Source organism: Solanum verrucosum, unplaced genomic scaffold, assembly GCF_900185275.1.
Source record: "Solanum verrucosum unplaced genomic scaffold, falcon-dt-bn FXZP01000120.1, whole genome shotgun sequence".
Lineage (NCBI taxonomy): Eukaryota > Viridiplantae > Streptophyta > Magnoliopsida > Solanales > Solanaceae > Solanum > Solanum verrucosum.
The window spans coordinates 754,654-773,442 of NW_026020714.1; the positions used below are offsets into that span (position 1 = coordinate 754,654).

Here is an 18,789-nt window from a genome sequence, read left to right on the forward strand (position 1 = left end):
GCTAATGTTCTTGAGAGCAAAAGAGGTGATAAAAGGTCAAATGATAGAAAGCTTGTTCTTCTAAAATTTTAGAAAAGTCACAATCCCTTCTATTTGTGGACCCACTTTTGTTTTCATTTTCCACTTGCACAAATAAAAAATAAAAATAAAAAATGTATCAGTTGACTGGTTCCATACCAATAATTTAGTTCTTTTAAAAGCACATTACATAACTGTACAATTCTTTGTTCATCAGCTCAATTTTCAACAAATTTACTAAATCCATGGCATCTTCTTCTTCTTCTTCTTCTTTTGTGAGTAATTCACAATACTCTCCTCGAAGGAAGTATGATGTGTTTTTAAGTTTTAGAGGTAAAGATACTCGTAAAACCTTTACGAGTCACTTGTACCAAGGTTTGAAAAACAAGGGAATATTGACCTTTCAAGATAATAAAAGGCTAGAGAACGGCGATTCTATCTTAGAAGAACTCTTGAAAGCTATCAAGGAGTCTCAAGTTGCCCTCATAGTTTTCTCAAAGAATTATGCTACATCAAGGTGGTGCTTGAATGAACTAGTGAAGATCATGGAATGCTACAAAGATGAAAATGGAAAAACAGTCATACCGGTCTTCTATGATGTGGATCCATCACATGTTCGATACCAAAGTGAAAGTTATGCAGAAGCTTTTGTCAAACATGAATCGCAGTTTAAGGATGATGTTGAAGGAATGCAGAAGGTGAAAAGATGGAGAACTGCTCTATGTGAGGCAGCAGATCTGAAAGGACATGACATCCGCCAAGGGTGAGTACAATAAAATTGACATAATACATAAACATGCTCTTTAACTTGGCCTCAATAGTCTTTAGGTGTGTATAATAAGTAGACACAGACATCCGACGAGTCATATACAAATTAGTTCAAGTGTATCATCACTTATATATAGTATGAAATACTTGAATTTCTTATTCTTATCTACAATTAATCTTCTTATTTATGTAGGGTTGAATCAGAGAATATTCAACTAATTGTTAACCAAGTTTCGTCCAAATTATGCAAGACTTCAGTATCTTATTTGCGAGATGTTGTGGGAATAAACATTCATTTAGAGGAAGTGAAATCCCAACTAAAGCTTGAAATCAATGATGTTCGTATTGTGGGGATCGGGGCATGGGGGGATTGGTAAAACGACAATAGCAAGGGCAATTTTTGACACACTCTCGTATCAGTTTGAAGCTTCTTGTTTCATTGAGGATATTAAAGAAAACAAATGTGGAATGCATTCTTTGCAAAATATCCTTCTCTCGGAGCTGTTAAGGGAAAAAGATAATTACGTGAATAATAAGGAGGACGGAAAGCACATGATAGCTCGTAGACTTCCTTTTAAGAAGGTTTTAGTTGTGCTTGATGACATAGATCACAGAGACCATTTGGATTACCTAGCAGGGAATCCTAGTTGGTTTGGTGACGGAAGTCGAATTATTGCAACAACTAGAGATAAGCATTTGATTGGGAAGAATGATGTAGTATATGAAGTGTCTACACTAGTTGACTGTCACGCTATTAAATTGTTCAATCAATATGCTTTCAAAGAAGAAGTTCCCGATGAACGTTTTGAGAAGCTTTCGTTGGAGGTTGTACGTCATGCTAAAGGCCTTCCTTTAGCCCTGAAAGTGTGGGGTTCTTTCTTACATAAGAGGGACATAACTGAGTGGAGAAGTGCTATAGAGGAAATGAAAAATAACTCCAATTCGGAAATCGTTGAGAAGCTTAGAATTAGCTATGATAGACTGGAGGCCATACAACAAGATATATTTCTAGATATAGCATGTTTCTTTCGAGGGAAAGTAAAAGATCACATCATGCAAATTCTCGAGAGCTGTTATTCTGGAGCAAATATCGGGTTGCGTGTCCTAATTGACAAATCTCTCGTGTTCATTTCTGAAAATAATACGATTCAAATGCATGACTTGATACAAGAGATGGGTAAATATGTGGTGAAAATGCAAAAATATTCGGGAGAAGCTAGCAGATTATGGGACGATGAAGATTTTGAAGAAGTGATGGTCAACGATACAGTAAGTAGACTAAACAATGCAATACTATTATATTTCCAGTTTTCATTCAAAATTTGTTTATCTTATGTTATTAAGCCACAAATTAGTCTAGTGTGGCCATCTGTATCCAGTAAGACCTGAATAGTATTCAGATAGCCGGGACCCGATGTTGATTTCCGATTTAAATGTCAGCTCCAGGTTTGGGGCATTCTGAGCTAAGTTGCTCGGACTCTCCAAAATTGTTGCCGCACTCATGTCGGATCCTCCAAAAATGCACTACTTTTGAAGGATCCGACACTCACCCGATGACATTTTTGAAGAGTCCAAGCAAACATAGATTCTGAGCAATCCTATTTTTCATACTAGCAAAGAAAAAACCAGAGTTAGAGTCTCCAAGTTTAAGCCATTGGACCTTTGATTTCTGTCTTGCTATACTTTCTGCAATTATAGCCCATTTTTCGAACTATGTTCTAAGCTCCTTCTCAGCTCTCACCGTGTTATGGTGATTACCATCCCTCATTTGGTTCTGAATGTCCAATAGTTGCTGCTTAATCTCTATCACGTTTTGCTTCAACGTTATTGAATTCATCCTTCTTGAGCACTTTTCACCCATGCTTCACATATATCAACTTGACGCCCCACACAACTTCCATTGTTGTTCCATGATCTGCCATGTTGTTGAAGTTTATGGACTGGCTTCTAAGTATCCCATACATAAATTGATCATGTAAAGTAAGTATATCATAACTAACGACATTAGGATTCCATAATATCGAGATCCTGCATGTATCAGTATTCGTATAGTTTGTTGTCCTTCTCCATCCAGGGGTCACCCATTTTATTATCTTCTCATCATACTTCTTATTTACTCTATGTACTACTATAGTGTCAACTTCTTGTTCATAAATGAACTGCTTGAGCTCTCTTTACTTGTATTCTGACAGAGTATCTCTCTTAAGTGACACATTTCTTCAGAATGTCCCAACTAATTTTATACCTTTAGAGGTAGGCAAAGAAGTATTGGGGAGAGGTGATTAGACAAGACATGATGCAACTTCAGCTTACTAAGAACATAGCCTTAGATAGGATGTTATGAAGGACACATATTAGGGTAGGAGGTTAGTCGGATAGTTGGTTGTTGTCTCGCTTATTCTTCTATACTATTAGACGTACTATTAGTCGTAGTATTACTTTTGTAGTTTTTTACCCTTTTGGGTCTGGTTATTATCTATGGTTTTATTTTACACTTCGGTTATCGTTTTATTTTGTTATGACTGATGATTTGTTCATGACTATCTTCATTTTCGTTTTGCTTTCTCTATACTGCTTTGGACGGTCTTTTCTTGAGCTGAGAGTCTATCGGAAGCAGCCTCTCTACCTCTAAGGTAGTGGTAAGGTATGCGTACACTCTACACTCTACCCTCACCCCACTGGGTATGTTGTTGTTGTGGCTCTTCAAGAAATTCAAGTGCAATAATAAACAATACAAAACATGACAAAATTTGGCATTGTGAGAAGTGAGAAAGTAGTTATACTGGCATGCAGATTTTATACAAACATTCGAAGTTATACTTTGTAGACTAATAATCCTTTTATCAGGGGACAAAAGCAATGGAAGCAATCTGGCTACAATATATTCAAAACCTATGCTTCAGCGAAATAGCCATGAAGAATATGAGAAGGCTTAGAATATTATACATCGGTGGCTTTCATATACATGTTGATTCCATTGAGTACCTTCCCAACAGCTTGCGTTGGCTTGCCTTTTATCACTATCCTTGGGAGTCATTGCCAGAAAATTTTGAACCCAAAAGGCTTGTTCATCTTAATCTCCGCTTCAGTTTGGCGTTGCATCATTTATGGACTGGAACAAAGGTACACTAGCTTAATTGCATTTTCATTTCTCTCTAATAGATAGACATCTTAACATGTTTGTGAGTTTTAAGATATGAAAAGAATACTTTCTGTGTTCTAAACAGCATTTGCCGTCTCTAAGGACGCTAGATCTCAGCTACTCTACAAACCTGATGCGAACACCAGATTTCACGGGGATGCCAAATTTGGAGTATTTGAATCTATCATATTGTAGTAATCTTGAAGAGGTTCACCATTCCCTCAGATGTTCAAGAAAACTCAATTTGTTATATTTGTGTTTTTGTACACTCCTAAAGAGGTTTCCATGTGTTAGCGGGGAATCTCTTGAATATCTATATCTACATGATTGCTATAGCTTAGATACATTTCCAGAAATCCTCGGAGGAATGAAGCCGGAGTTGAAGATTAAGATAGAACGGTCTGGGATAAGGGAACTACCATCATCTATTCAGTACCTAACTCATATTACCAAGCTGAATTTAAAAGATATGAAAAAACTTGTATCTCTTCCGAGCAGCATTTGCATGTTGAAAAACTTGGTGGAGCTAGATGTGTCGTACTGCTCGAAACTTAAAAGCTTGCCAGAAGAGATAGGTGATTTGTTAAAGTTGGAGAAACTTGATGCCACATGCACTCTAGTTTCACGACCTCCATCTTCTATCGTCCGCTTGAACAAGCTTAAGTTCTTGAGTTTTGCAAAACAAACTTCAGAAGTAGGCCTCGAAGATGGAGTGTTCTTTGTTTTCCCTCGAGTGAATGAAGGGTTACGCTCATTGGAAGATTTGGATCTTGGTTACTGCAATCTAATAGATGGAGGACTTCCGGAAGACATTGGATCCTTATCCTCTTTGAAAAAGTTGTATCTCATTGGAAACAATTTTGAGTATTTGCCTCGAAACATAGCTCAACTTGGTGCTCTTCGACACTTGTACTTATCAGATTGTCCTAACCTTAAAGGGTTCCCTCAGGTGAACGATGGATTACGCTCATTGGAAGATTTGGATCTTGGTTACTGCAATCTAATAGATGGAGGACTTCCGGAAGACATTGGATCCTTATCCTCTTTGAAAAAATTGCATCTTGATGGAAATATCTTTGAGCATTTGCCTCGAAGCATAGCTCAACTTGGTGGTCTTCGATTCTTGGACGTATCAAATTGCACGAGGCTTAAAGAGTTGCCAGACTTCATTTTGATGCCTGAGTTGTATTTTTTGCATCTGGTAGATTGTATGAGTCTTGAAGAGGTTCATCATTCCCTGGGATTTTTCGAAAAGCTCACTCACTTATGCTTGTATAACTGTAAACGCCTTAAGAGGTTTCCAGGTATGTGCATCGATTCCCTTAAATGTATCCGTACATGGGGTTGCTCTAGTTTAGAAAGTTATCCTAAGATCATCGGAAGCATGAAAGTGGAATCAGAGATTCACATGTTAGACAGTGTAATGTGTGATCTAAATTCGAATAGTTCATTTCCACATTCCTTGTCTCAGAGGATCGTTTCGTTGCAGCATGACATCTCTGCTTCAGATTCCTTTATCACTAATTAGAGTGTTTACGATTGATCATCCTGAGAAGAAGATCCCAAGTTGGTTCCACCATCAAGGAATGGATACAAGTGTTGTATCTGTCAATTTGCCTGAAAATTGGTATGTACCGGATAACTTCTTGGGATTTGCTGTATGTTACTCTAGTGAACTAGTTGACATCACAGCTCACTTGATTCCGTTATGTGATGATGGGCTGTCGTGGATGACCTTGGAACTAAACTTATCCCACGATTCAAAATGTGATACAGAATTATCTGATTATTTGGAATGTGAGACAGAATTATTTGACTATTCAGAATGTGATACTGAACCTACTCTTCATTTTTTCTTGGTACCTTTTTCGAGCTTATGGAATACATCTAAGGCAAATGGGAAAACACCGAATGACTATAGGCTCATTACGTTATCTTTTTCTGGAGAAATGAAGAAGTTTGGATGTCGTTTGTTGTATAAAGATGAGCCTGAGCTTGCTGAGACCTTGTTACAGATGAGGGAAAATAACGATGAATCAACAGAACGTTACATTGGGATCAGAAGCAACAGATATGACAATAGTGAACATCATGACTCCGTCACCAATGAAGCCAGTTGCTCCTCTTCTATGAAACAAAGGTCACATTCTAATATTCGTGGGAGAGTAGCCAGTCTCTTCAGAAACATCGCAACTCTTTCTTGCAAATCGAGGAATTTAGCTTAAATACAGGTAAATATACACATGCAACTTTCATCATGTATTCTGCTAACTAGTATTCGATCTGCTTTTCATGTGGAATGATGTATCACAGATATAACGATATCACTGAGTATCGTTGGTAGATGAAGATGCCTTTGAAGGTACTTTGACAACAGAACCAGTGACACTACCTATGAAGCTCACATGTTTCATTTCCTCTGCCTGAGAAACAGATTCGCGAAAGAACTTAGGTATGCTATAATTCCTTCTTACATTTCATTTCGATATATAATCAGATTTAAACATTTACTAACAAGTACCTGCCTCGAAAAACAAATTGCAGATGAATGGATCACAAAGAAAATGGATCAAACATAGACTATTTCCAGTAATCCAATGATCGAGCTCAAATAATTTCGATTATAATGCACCATTGAACCATATAATTACATCATAATATGGCTTCAATAATACCATATTTGAGTATGATATATTTGTACATTATTTCATTTGATTACATATATCTTAAGGGTGCATATTAGTAGATGATGATCTTGTAGTGAGTGAAGGCCTCATTTGTATAATTTGTTCTTCATCAACACCAATTTTCTTGGCAGCTAATCCAGCTTCAAAGAAGCGTTTAACCGCATCTTCCATATAAGCTTTCCCTTCTCTTACAGTCATTCCTTTGCCTATCTTTTCTGGATAACTTGTTAGGAGATGATCTCCTTTTAGAACCGCGGCGAGTTGCACTAGTTCTTCCTGGAATTCACTTATGTTTTTATCTTCATTTGCATCTCCCTGTCTTATCTTTGTTGGAGTTGGAAGTTTCTCTGTGGAGAGAGTACACAAAGTTAGGTTGAACACAGAACATAGACCATCAATAGAACCAGGAATTTGACGAAGGGTGTGCAAAACTAAATGTACACTCGTAATAGCTAACATGTAATCTCTGTAGACTATATAATTTTCCGAGGAAGAATGTGACTAACCAGGGCAATCAGTTCTAGGCTCCTTTCTAATATGTAGAATGTGTTCAAAAGTGCCAGCCCATGCATCTCTTTTAGTAAGAAAAGGTGATGGCAAATCAAAGATCTTCTTCACTGTTGCTGGAATTGATGAATGTTCATATTCCGACGTCGGAAACGGAGAGCCATTAGGACCATGAACAACTGCAAAAAAATAAAATAATTTGTCATATTTTCAAATTCGAGTTAGTTTTTATGTGTAGCATCCCGCATTAGCAGGATTCGGAGAAGGATCGCGCTCTAGGAAAAGTTATTTGTGTTGGCTTTTAGTTATGTGTGACATAAGTCAAAGAAATTATTTGTGTTGGTTTTTAGTAATGTGCGACAAAAGTCAAAGAAATTATTTGTGTTGGTTTTTAGTTGTGTGACATAAGTCAAAGAAATTATTTATGTTAGTTTTAAAGTTTTAATTATGTGTGACAAAAGTCAAAGAGATCATTAATGTCTCTATATTTCTTTCTAACAAACAATGATGAAAATTACAAAGCAACTAATTGATATATATATATATATTTTTATATACCAATTGTGACAACCATAAAGTAGAGTCATATTTCTCTTTTAACTACATTTCATTATACTCCCTCCGTCTCATTTTATATGTCATTTTTTTACTTTACACTTGCATTAAGAAATTATGTAACTTTACCCTTTTACCCTTATTTAATGTTTTCTTAAGTCAACTTTATTAATAAATGACAAGATTAATTAACTATTCTATCAAGTGTATAATAGGCAAAATATGGTAATTTATGCATAAATTTTATAAAATGACAAGTATTATGGTTTAGCTATTTATAGAAAGGGATGACATATAAAATGGGACGGAAAGAGTAACAATTATATATGTTTTCTATGTACTTGATGATATTTCATTTATATTATATATTCTTTAACAATACTTTTCACTAACTATAATAAATGTTGAAATAAACGATATTGTTATTAAAAAGTTGATTGTACTAATTCATATTTCAGTTAAGATATACCTCAAGAAAATACAAGGAAGAAATGTTATTGTTACACCTAAGAGATCTAAAAAGTTATTTTTCTTAAGAGGGCAAGATATCTCACTTTTTCAGAAATAAACATTAGTAAAATTGATTGGATGTGAAATTTAAAATTTTAAAAATGATAAGTGGAGGCAAAACCAACATTGTTGTCCTCTTTCTAGTGTGAAAATGACTACTTTTGCACACATCTTTTTCCTAAATAATTCACTCATTTGTGTCTCCACATGTTAACATCACAAGAGGTGGAATGTAGGGGCACATTAATTAACTTTGGATTCATTAAAAGCATTTCACACACCATTAATAGAAGTTTCTTTTTTATTTTTTGGGGTCCAAAACCATTAATAAAAGTTTGTGAAGTAGAGCTATCTAACAACTAACAAGTGATAATGTGACTTGTTGACACATAGATAAGCATTCATTTATTGCCAAATATTGAATATATATAATCTATATACAAAGTTCGATCGAATGAATAAAATTATTTCACTCATAAAGAAATCAAGTTTCAGATTTGAATTTTAAAAATCGAGAAATTTCTAATAATTTTTTCTTTTTACTAACATAAAACCTACCGACACGAATTTAAATTAATTAATCCAATCTTGGAATCAGATGATTAAGAAAAAAAAAAAGAATTTCAAAGTAATTAGATGTTGGATTATGTAAATGGGAACAAGTGACTTCAAATGTCATATTAGCAATACGGCGAGATTGTGCACTTTTTGACTACTTATCTCATCTTTTAGTGGAAATTGATTAAATATTCTGTTTATAAAAAATAAATTAAAAATTCAATAGTCTAGTAGTTTCTTTTAGTGCTAATATTTTATTCTGATGATGCAATGAGATCTAAATGTCCAAAATTATTAATTAGGTATTTGTTTATAAATTTCTAATATTTTTCTTCATTTTTTTTTTAATTATTGAGTTAGAGTTGAGGTAAAATGTTATCATCAGTATAATTTAACATATTATAGCATAGTCATTGTCTTATTATATTTTCCCACCTCATTTTATTAGGAGGATTTATAATATTCTCATTTATTCTTTAATGTGGGCGAAATTAATGGTAGAGACTAGAGATACTCAACCACTAGAGCTAACTAACTTGCCACAATTTTATATCTTATTATTCATGTTATTAATTTTATTTAGTCCGAACTATTATATTACAAATGATCTTATAGTATAAAAAAATTAATAATGGTTTTATTTAAAATTAGAGGAGAAAAGACAGTAAACACAATATATTTTACTCCCTCTGTTTCATTTTGTTTGTTTTACTTTTTTTTTTTTTAGTCAATTTCATAAAGAATGTCTCTTGAATTTTAACTTTCACATAACATGAGTAAATCATAGTCCATATGAGATCAAAATACATTTTGGTGTATTACACATATATCATTAGTTTAAAAAACAAATTTATATTTTTTAAATTTTCGTGTCAAGTTAAAATCAGATAAGCAAATTAAAACAAAGTGATCGTACCTGTGCCTTTTTCAATCCAAGGAGAGATCATAATAGTAGGAACTCGAACCCCCAATCTATTGAACTTGAAATCAAACGGGTCGGGTCCTACGATTCCATCCGGGCTAGGGACCCCGGTGACAGGTGTAGGGACGTGATCGAAGAACCCACCGTGCTCATCGTAGGTAATCACGAAAAGGGTTTGGTTCCACTGTGGGCTTGCCCTTAGAGTTTCGTATACCTCCTTTACGAACATTTGTCCTTGATAAACATCGTGTGATGGATGATCATCGTTAGCTGGAATTAATTTTGAGTCCATGTATCGCTGCTCCACCACAACATACCCTGGTAATAAGAAGTCATGGTTTAATCATAAATTTTTCGAGTAATATTATTAGTTCACGAAAATCATTTCATATTTACCAACCAATATTTCATATTTAAACAAATTGATATTATTATTCTTGCCAACGTTTAAAAATACATTTTCAACATGAGAATATTATTTGTATTACGTGAAAAGACTAAAACTATATACATTTTAATCAATACTTTTAAACATATTAATACGAGGAAATTTGCTAACTAATAACATTTTCATACAATATTTTTAAAAATTTAAAAATTAAGTATATTTAATTTTATTTAACTAATCAAAAATCACATTTCGAAAAAAAAAATGTCACATAAATTAAAATACGAACTTTCACAATTGGCATTCATACCTGGTAGCTTTCCTGATTTAGCATCACTTTTGAATGTGAGATCATAAGGATGGAATTTTCCGACGTACTTAAGCTTTCTCAAATTCAGGTAAAACAGAGTCGCCGGAATATTCTGATAATAGATTCCAAAATTTACTCCGGCGTCGTCGAGATTCTCGAAGATCGTTCTCTGTGGGTAACCTTTAGCTAACAGCGACGCGATGTTTGAGGTGGCGCCGTGAGATGTGCCGGAGTGAACGTAGAGACGATTCGGCTGAGTCGACGCCGGCACCGACGCAAACCACCGGTCGAACACCGCAAATTCCGATACCAGCGTTTTGTATACTGACACCTGAAACAACAACACCAGTTAATGTAATCCGTAATCATGTGATCAGAAGATCACGGGTTCAATCCGTGCCACTCATACAAAAGCACATGCATAATAGGAGTTTAATTTAAAGATTTCATATTCAAATTCACGTCAAATAAAAATAATTTCATTCTTGAAATTATACTATAAAATTAAAACGGAAAAAGTATTTAGTTAGTTATTGAAAACAATACAAAACAATTGTCTGGTACATATTTGGTAGCAAAATTCATTCTAAAGTGTCATATACAATATATTTATTAACCAATAAATTGGAAAATAATAATTATAATAATAATAATAATACAAACGTCAATTCGAAATTATGTTCTTTCGTGTTCATATATAACCCAATTTTTAGGAAGTTTTAATTTTTTTTTAATCCGCATTTGGTGATTCCACCCAAAAATGATTCTTAAATTGGAATATAAAGAATTTTTTTTAAAAAATAGTTATATCTCATATTTTAATTTGTTAGGTATGACATTATGTAACCATAATAAATTATATAATTTATTCAAATGTTGTATTAATTGAAATCATGGACGAGACTGCTTGAGGTCAGGGGTCATATGAACCTCTTCGATAAAAAATCATACTATTATTTATATATAGTTAAATAATTTATATATATGTGATTAATGTCAGATCTATTTTAGCTAATTCATGCATCTTCTTCATTTTTGAAACCCTTTAAATGAAAATTCAGGCCTCGTCATTTACTAAAACAATACAATATACTATACATAACAACCATACAAAAAAGAGTCATTATAACTCAAATAACAACCACACAAAAAAGAGTCATTACAACTATTTGAGGATATAAATGATTATTCGTAACTGTACTTTCCTAAATACTTTTAAAAATTAACAATGAACCATTTTAATTCATTATTCCATAATTTCGAATTTATAACTTTTAAAATATTGAGTTTATCTAGTCCAATTTAATGTCAAAATTAATCGAATTAACCCTCGAAAAAATTAAAGTGAGAGTAGTAGTGGACTATGCTGCTCAAATTCTCCAAAAATATTGTCGCACCATATCGAATTCTCCGAAAATGCACTCTTACAAGCATCCGTCTATATTTTCGAAGAGTCCGAGTAACATAGCCTAGTGAATACTTACCATTTCAGGCTGGAAGCCATTCATGACTTGATCAGGCATATTAGGATCCATTGAAAGAGCTTGTTGAGCAAATCCATTCATTGGTGCTGGTTTTTTCGAACTTTCATTTGATCCAAAAATCTGTTCACGTATGGCTTGAAATGAATGTCCAGGATCAGGATCGACGTAATGAGATTGATCTCCGAAGAAAATCCGACGGGATTTCGGATCCGATGTTGAAATCGGATTCGATTCTGAACCATCGACGCCATTGATTTCTGGATTCAGCTTCTTCATCCAACCTAACATGTGGTCGAACGATCTGTTCTCCATTACCAGAACCACCACCGTCTTTATTGGACTGCTGCTGCTGGAGGATGTTGCAGCAGCAGCGGTCCAGTTATGGTGGCGGTTCGATAGCAGAATTAGGAGAATTAGTAGTCCGGCGACGGTGTTCGTCGCCGGCGATTTGGTTTTGGATGACATTGTGAGTGTGATTTTGGGGGTGGGGGTGTAGAAGTGGTCCGTGAAAATGAGTGAATTGATGGAATTTATAGAGAGTTGTGGGCGCGGAGTGGGGAATTTGGAGTGTATTTGTTTTGTTGTTTTGTTAATTGGGATTTGGGAAGCACAAAATATCTTATTCAATGTAATCACTATAAATAGTGTGGTATATGGATAAAGATGTAATATTTTTAGAGCTTGGTGGGTCGTTAATTAATCAGCAATGGATTTCGACTTTGCTTTAAGTCGTCAGACTAGTAAAACGTTATTTTTAAAACGATTGTTAATGTCATTCACTCTATTTTCTTGAGGTCTCTGTTATCGATGGATCAAGACATGATGTTTGTCTATCATTATAAAGGTGTAGTTGGTGTATGACAGAGATGTTCTGGCTTTGAACCGAAGTTAAAATTCAAAAATAAAGGAAATTCTGATCAAGGAGGCAATTTCTTTATTTACTCCAGGGCAATTCAATACAAGCACCTAACATAAGTAAACAAAAATTGTGATGAGCTCTACTCTAATATCATGTAAAGAAATGAAATAAGCTAGTTTATGAGGTCACGAAGACTATCCAAAATTATATAAAAAGATCACTCATCTTTTATTATCTGACGTGAGACTCCTCAACACGTAGATGAACTAAACTTGAAAAAAAATAATACTCCTATATTCTTTAATCCAAAATGATTTTTACTACTACAATTTAATGCTACCTTTATATATATATATATATATATATATATATATATATATATTAAAAGGGAATGGTTTGACCTAGTGATAATAATTAGGGAGGTTCAAGGTTTTCGGCAAAGGATGGGCATATGCATTTAAATGTGACAATTTTAAAAATTATCTTCCATGTCAAATTCAAAAAAAAAAAAAAAACTATCATACAAATTTAATATAACCAATACTTTTGAGTAATCAACAAAAGATATGGTGCAGCAGATGAGATTACTGCTCTTTTAATTAGAAGTCTTCATATTAAATTTTAAATTAAAAAAAAACTTTGATAGAAAACGTTTTCCTCAAATGAATCTTACGCGACACGAATCTGAATTAGTCGGGCTCCCAATTTAAATTAGCATGTAAGTGAGAAAGACATTAGGGAAAAGCTCACTTGGATCTTTACGTAGTGCACTTGATGTCATTCATTTTGGGTAATATAATGTTATTGTGACATCAAAGAGCATATGGAGGTTGCCATTGCTTGCATCTCATTAACGAATAGAGAAATAGCATTTTGCAAGTTTTGAATATAGAATAATAGGATAAAAAGTATGATTACACTCTCGATCTGTTTGGCCAAGTTTTTGAGAGGTTAAACGTGTTATATTTTCTTTAAAAAATGAGTATTTTTTAAAAAAAATTAGGTGTTTGATCAAATTTTTCATAGCAAATAAATGTTTTAAGGGAGTAGTAGAAGTTATTTTTCATAAATTAAAGAAAATACTTTTTTTTCCACAAAGTACTATATTTGAGAAAAAAAATTATTCATAGCTTATTTGGCCAAATTTTTTAGAGGCAAAAAGTAAGTGTATGAATTGATCGGTTCGGTCTGGTTTTATATATTATTGGTTTGGTTTATTCAGTTTTTAATTATGCTAAATCAATAAGATATTTCCATTTTTTATCGATTTTTGATTTATCAATTTTGATATTTAACGGTTTGATTTTCGATTTAACCAATAAGAAAATGCTTATAAAATAAATATATGACTTCTCCAATAATTTGATGCGAAAAGACAATAATGTAGTTTTACAACTTCTCATAAAAAAAAATACTAATTAAAATGAAAGGAACTATACAAGTGTAACACAAAAAGAAATTAAGAGGAATATGATTCTTGCTTTAGATTTCGACGTTTTGTATAACGTGAAGTTGTGAACTTAAAGTCACTGTGAAGTGTGAATTGAAGGCGAAAGGACAAAGACAATAACTAATAAATTATAATGCGAGATTAATAGTTAATACTTATGTACGAGTAAAGTAGTAAACTATTATAGTCTTAATGAGTTGTCAGTTTATAACCCAATATTAAAAAATCAAGATCGGATAACCCGATAATTTTTTTTTATAAAATCATTAAAAAATCTTTAATCCAATAATTTAATAACAATAAAGCAATTATATTTTTTTCAATTTAATTTATTGATCTGTTCAATTTTTAAACCGCCCTAGTGAAAAGAGTTTCTTTGACCACAGGCTATGAGATGTTTTGCATGATCTTCTACTTTGTTTTGCCTTTCAGAGTACTAATTTTTTATTTTTGCAAAATCATATTTCAATTAACAAGATTTATGACATAGTCAAGAAGGGACAAGAACTACACAAAAGAAAAATTGTAATAATTCAGAACTTATTACAATTAAAATGCTTAAGAAAATATAAAGAAATTGTAGTCAAAGAATATTATTTTTTCTCTCTTGGTATTTCATGTAGGATAGATTAGAATTATTTGGAAAAAAAGAATTCCAGAACAAAATGAAGTCATTCAACTATTAATTTTCGTTAAAATTAAAACATTAAATTTGAATACATATTTAAATATTAAGATATGTATTAAAATTTATATATACATCTAAATTGTCAAAATGTTGTATTAATTAAGATTTGAATATTAAATAATTAAGATTATACTTGAATATATCAAATTCATTTAATTTAAAAATTATAAATAAAATTAATTTAATACTTAAAATCAACAAAATATTTCTTAATGATTATACAGTGGATTCGTGGAAGTGATAGCTAACAGTAATGATTGTAAATGACAATTATAAATAATATTGACCCATGGTGGAATGTGAGTAATAGCTAATGATTGTAAATGACAATTATAAATAATATTGACCTGTGAGTAATAGCTAATGGTGATGATGGCAGTTGATCATTATGGTGAGTGATAGTGATAGTTAATGATGTTGGTAAATAATAATGATGGCTAATAATATATAATATGATGCCCAATGGTAGTGGTGATTGATAATTATAGCAGTAATGATGGTTAGCGATGATGATCTTAATTGGTGACTAATGACAAATTGACAATACTGTTTCCTATAGACAGTGTCCATGCTGTCAATAGAACTATATCATACCTACTATGTTTTTGGTTGCCCCATATAATTTTTTCATCTAGTATTTGATTTGCCCACAAGTCTAATTTTTTTCAAAAAAAATACACTAGATCCAAACATTCTTTACTATAAAATAGCAAATAATTTACACTTGATGCAAAGTTAATTGAGAATAATATACAAGCAGTGGAATAGCTACACAACTAATTATATCATAATGGAGTTCTACAGTTTCATTGATTTCCAATATCATATATACAGGCTATCTTATCTTAAGACATTATGGAATAGACTTGCCAGAAATGTCTTGTTCTGCATCACAATCTTCACCTTTCTAAAATGCAGATTGCATCTGCTTCTGTTTCCATAACGAAAGCGCGGGATTGTTCACATTCCTACTTCTGTAACCATACGAAGCGATCTTTCAAGCATTTTGCAGGTTCCATGATACCGCCGAGCCATCCAAATCCAAAAGATAGCTGCTTAGATTGTAAGGTAATAAGTTGTTGTCTGTAAGGTATCAATATGTTCCTGAGGCCTGCATTGAAAACAAATGGAGTTGCCAAATCAGTCATCGATAGTTGAGAATAACATAGATACAGAATAATTTTATGAAGCGATTTATTGCACCTGATGTGCACATAGTCTTGTAAAGTAGAGCTACATGAGGATCTCCTCGCGTACTCATGTTTGGCTTCTCCAAGCACTCGAGGAATGCAAGGTCTGCCTTGAGGAGTTCAGCCTGATCATGTGAATCATAGCCCATGTCGTGACAATAGCAGCAAAAATCCAACCAATCAATGGGTCTTCTGTCCCAAATTGGTGACCCTCCATCTTTTCCACTTGACCAGTTTGGTCCACAGTAATGACCATATCGAGGGAAAAATTGAGAAAGAAAAGCTCTTGGACCTGTATGCCATGGAACTTTAGAAACATATGGTCTAAAGCGTATGGTTGACGTCCGAGCTAGAGAGTCTACACCTTCACGAAACGGACGTCGCCTTTTCAGTTTCTTGTTGACAGTTGTTGGCATTTGAATATTACCCTCAGCTCCTTTAGCCCAAGGAAGAACTGAAAACACAGTCCATTTCCAAAACTTATCATCAAACTGAGCATTTTGTTTAGGTGTTTGCATTAGGGTGCTAGTAGATGCAACTGTTGATGCCATATCATTTGCAGAATGGGGTTTGAACCACGGGAAATTACCGAAAAATGAAAAATCCATTGCTAGATGATGGAAGCCACTGCCGATACACAACTTCAGCCACCAGAACTTGTACAATCAGAGGACCTATATCCACACATCATCACATCAAATGCAGCAATAATTTTTAGTTACAATTTACAAAAAGAATGAACAACAACATACCCAGTGTATTCCCACAAGTGGGGTCTAGGAGGGTAGAATGTGTGCAAACCTTACCCCTACCTCGTGGAGATAGAGAGACTGTTTCCTAGAGATCCCCCACCCCCCGGCTCAAGTAACACATAACAAACAAACTAGAAGACAATATATTGTCAACCAGTTCATAAAAAAGGGGAGGTTGTTCCTGTTCATATGGAAAAGAGACCTTGTTTTTGTCTTTCTTCCTTTTATCTCTTTGGTTGGAGAGTGAAGATTGTTACTATTTTAGTAATACATCATTTGTCCCCTTCTAGCAGACTAGTATAAAGAAGATATTTTGCCATTGCGTTGACCAAGGAAATCTTAAAAGTCAAAAGCAGTAGATAACTAGTACTGTCCATTTCATCGTAGACAATTTATCTATATTGTGTGCATTAAATTCACACTATCATAGCATTTGCAGTTTTGCACACAGCACATATACAGTGTAAAAATATACCTTCCTGCAGAACAGATTACAACTGTTTAAATGTCAGTTTCTTTGGAAGAAGAGAGTGCACAAAATTAGGAGGTCAGAAACTGAGTCCAAATACCACCTAATTCATTGGCAATCAGTAACCAGTCAAAACAGAAAAACAAGACCTGTAGGGGGGAGGAGGGGCACAGGCATAACGTGAGTAGCCACCAGTGAATTTCAGCTCCGGAGAGATGGAGGTTTTGCTTAAGTCATCTTTTCTAGGTAAGGTATAGAGAAATGTTAGCCTATGAAAGTTATACACACACGTGGGAGCGCGGATCTCACACATATTCAAATCGCACATTCGTGTAGAAAGGGATATAGGGGGTGTTTGGATACACTTTTTTAAGTGACTTAAAAGTCAAAAGCCAAAAGTAGGTAGCTACCTACTTTTGACATTTGGCTTTTTTTGTACTTTTTAAGCCTAAAGTAAAGTGCTACTTTGTCAAACGCCTCTAAAACTTAAGAAGAGCTTAAAAGCCAAAAACACCTAAAAATAAGCCAGTCCAAACACCCTCATAAACTTAGTAAGAAATGGGGCATTGTAGGGTAAGATCCCCACTACTTGGTCCTTGGTGAATTTCTAAAGCTTGTATCCCAGATATTTTTTGTGATGAGGAATAGGAAAAAGGGGACACCAACTAGGTGTTTCCGTCAAAGAGGAAGATAGAAAGATAATAGATCAAATAATAAAGTGGTCATCCTATAGAATAAGTGACAAGGTCTGTAGCAAAGAACGTGAGATTAAAGCGAATAAGTTTAATCTGGAACGTAGCAATAAATTTACGTTGCCATCAGACTCTTGGAGGCCTTTACATGATCAAATAACTTCTTCTTCTTTTTTATGACAAAGGAAACCCGCAGCTGCTACCCTTTGAATGCGCACAGGGTAAAACCCCCACTCCTATGCAATAGCTCGCAAACCACATAGGAGAGGTAACCCGCACCAGGCTTGCTCGACCCAGAAGGCAAAACCCCTTGCTTTCGCTGGCAAGGGGTTTCGAACTTGAGACCTCCAACATGGAAGTCCCAAGCCCAAACCACTGGGCCACCCCGAAGGGTAACATGATCAAATAACTTCTAGTTGGAGATTTGCCAAAAGAATGATAAAGGCATACCCTATTCTAGGACATTGAGAAGCTCCAAAGACGCATCTTTTATTTCACATCTTATTACACCATTCTCCTTGCAATGAGGAGAGATTAACTCAATAGCTATTCAGACAACTATTATCCCTCAAGAAATCCAATTGTTGCATAGGCTTCTCTTCAACATTTCTCGCTATGTACATCTAGTGAGAAAACAATGTATTTGTAATGACTAATGAGAAGACTCAACATCTTGCTTTCGCACTGTACATCTAGTGAGTAAACAATGTATTCGTAATGAGAAGACCAAATTACTTTTTTTTTTCTCAACAATGTATACCTTGGTTAGGACTTTAACCTTCTTAAGAACTTACTTTTGGCTAGCGCCCTAGGGATTTGATTCAATAACATGATCGTATC

The 18,789-nt window shown here is 34.0% G+C and overlaps 2 protein-coding genes and 1 pseudogene across 3 annotated transcripts; 1 reads left to right on the top strand and 2 right to left on the bottom strand.

Annotated features, from left to right (window-relative positions):
- Positions 1-244: 244 nt before the first annotated feature.
- LOC125812591 (TMV resistance protein N-like) lies at positions 245-6,276 on the top strand (annotated as a pseudogene).
- A 250-nt stretch (positions 6,277-6,526) lies between these two features.
- Positions 6,527-12,405, bottom strand: LOC125812563 (non-specific phospholipase C2). Its single transcript, XM_049492048.1, has 5 exons — positions 11,850-12,405; positions 10,366-10,696; positions 9,662-9,985; positions 7,122-7,301; positions 6,527-6,962 (listed from the first exon to the last, which is right to left on the bottom strand). The coding sequence occupies exons 1-5, from the start codon at positions 12,312-12,314 to the stop codon at positions 6,655-6,657; spliced, it is 1,608 nt and encodes a 535-aa protein (XP_049348005.1). The 5' UTR covers positions 12,315-12,405; the 3' UTR covers positions 6,527-6,654.
- A 3,186-nt stretch (positions 12,406-15,591) lies between these two features.
- Positions 15,592-16,747, bottom strand: LOC125812585 (uncharacterized). 2 transcript variants are annotated; one of them, XM_049492076.1, is made up of 3 exons: positions 16,050-16,747; positions 15,791-15,957; positions 15,592-15,743 (listed from the first exon to the last, which is right to left on the bottom strand). In XM_049492076.1, exons 1-2 carry the CDS (start codon positions 16,642-16,644, stop codon positions 15,815-15,817), a joined length of 738 nt encoding a protein of 245 aa, XP_049348033.1. In that variant the 5' UTR covers positions 16,645-16,747; the 3' UTR covers positions 15,592-15,743; positions 15,791-15,814. The 2 variants fall into 2 exon arrangements, with proteins under 2 accessions (XP_049348033.1, XP_049348034.1); XM_049492077.1 differs by lacking the exon at positions 15,592-15,743 and having other exon boundaries at positions 15,787-15,957; positions 16,050-16,746.
- Positions 16,748-18,789: the final 2,042 nt, after the last annotated feature.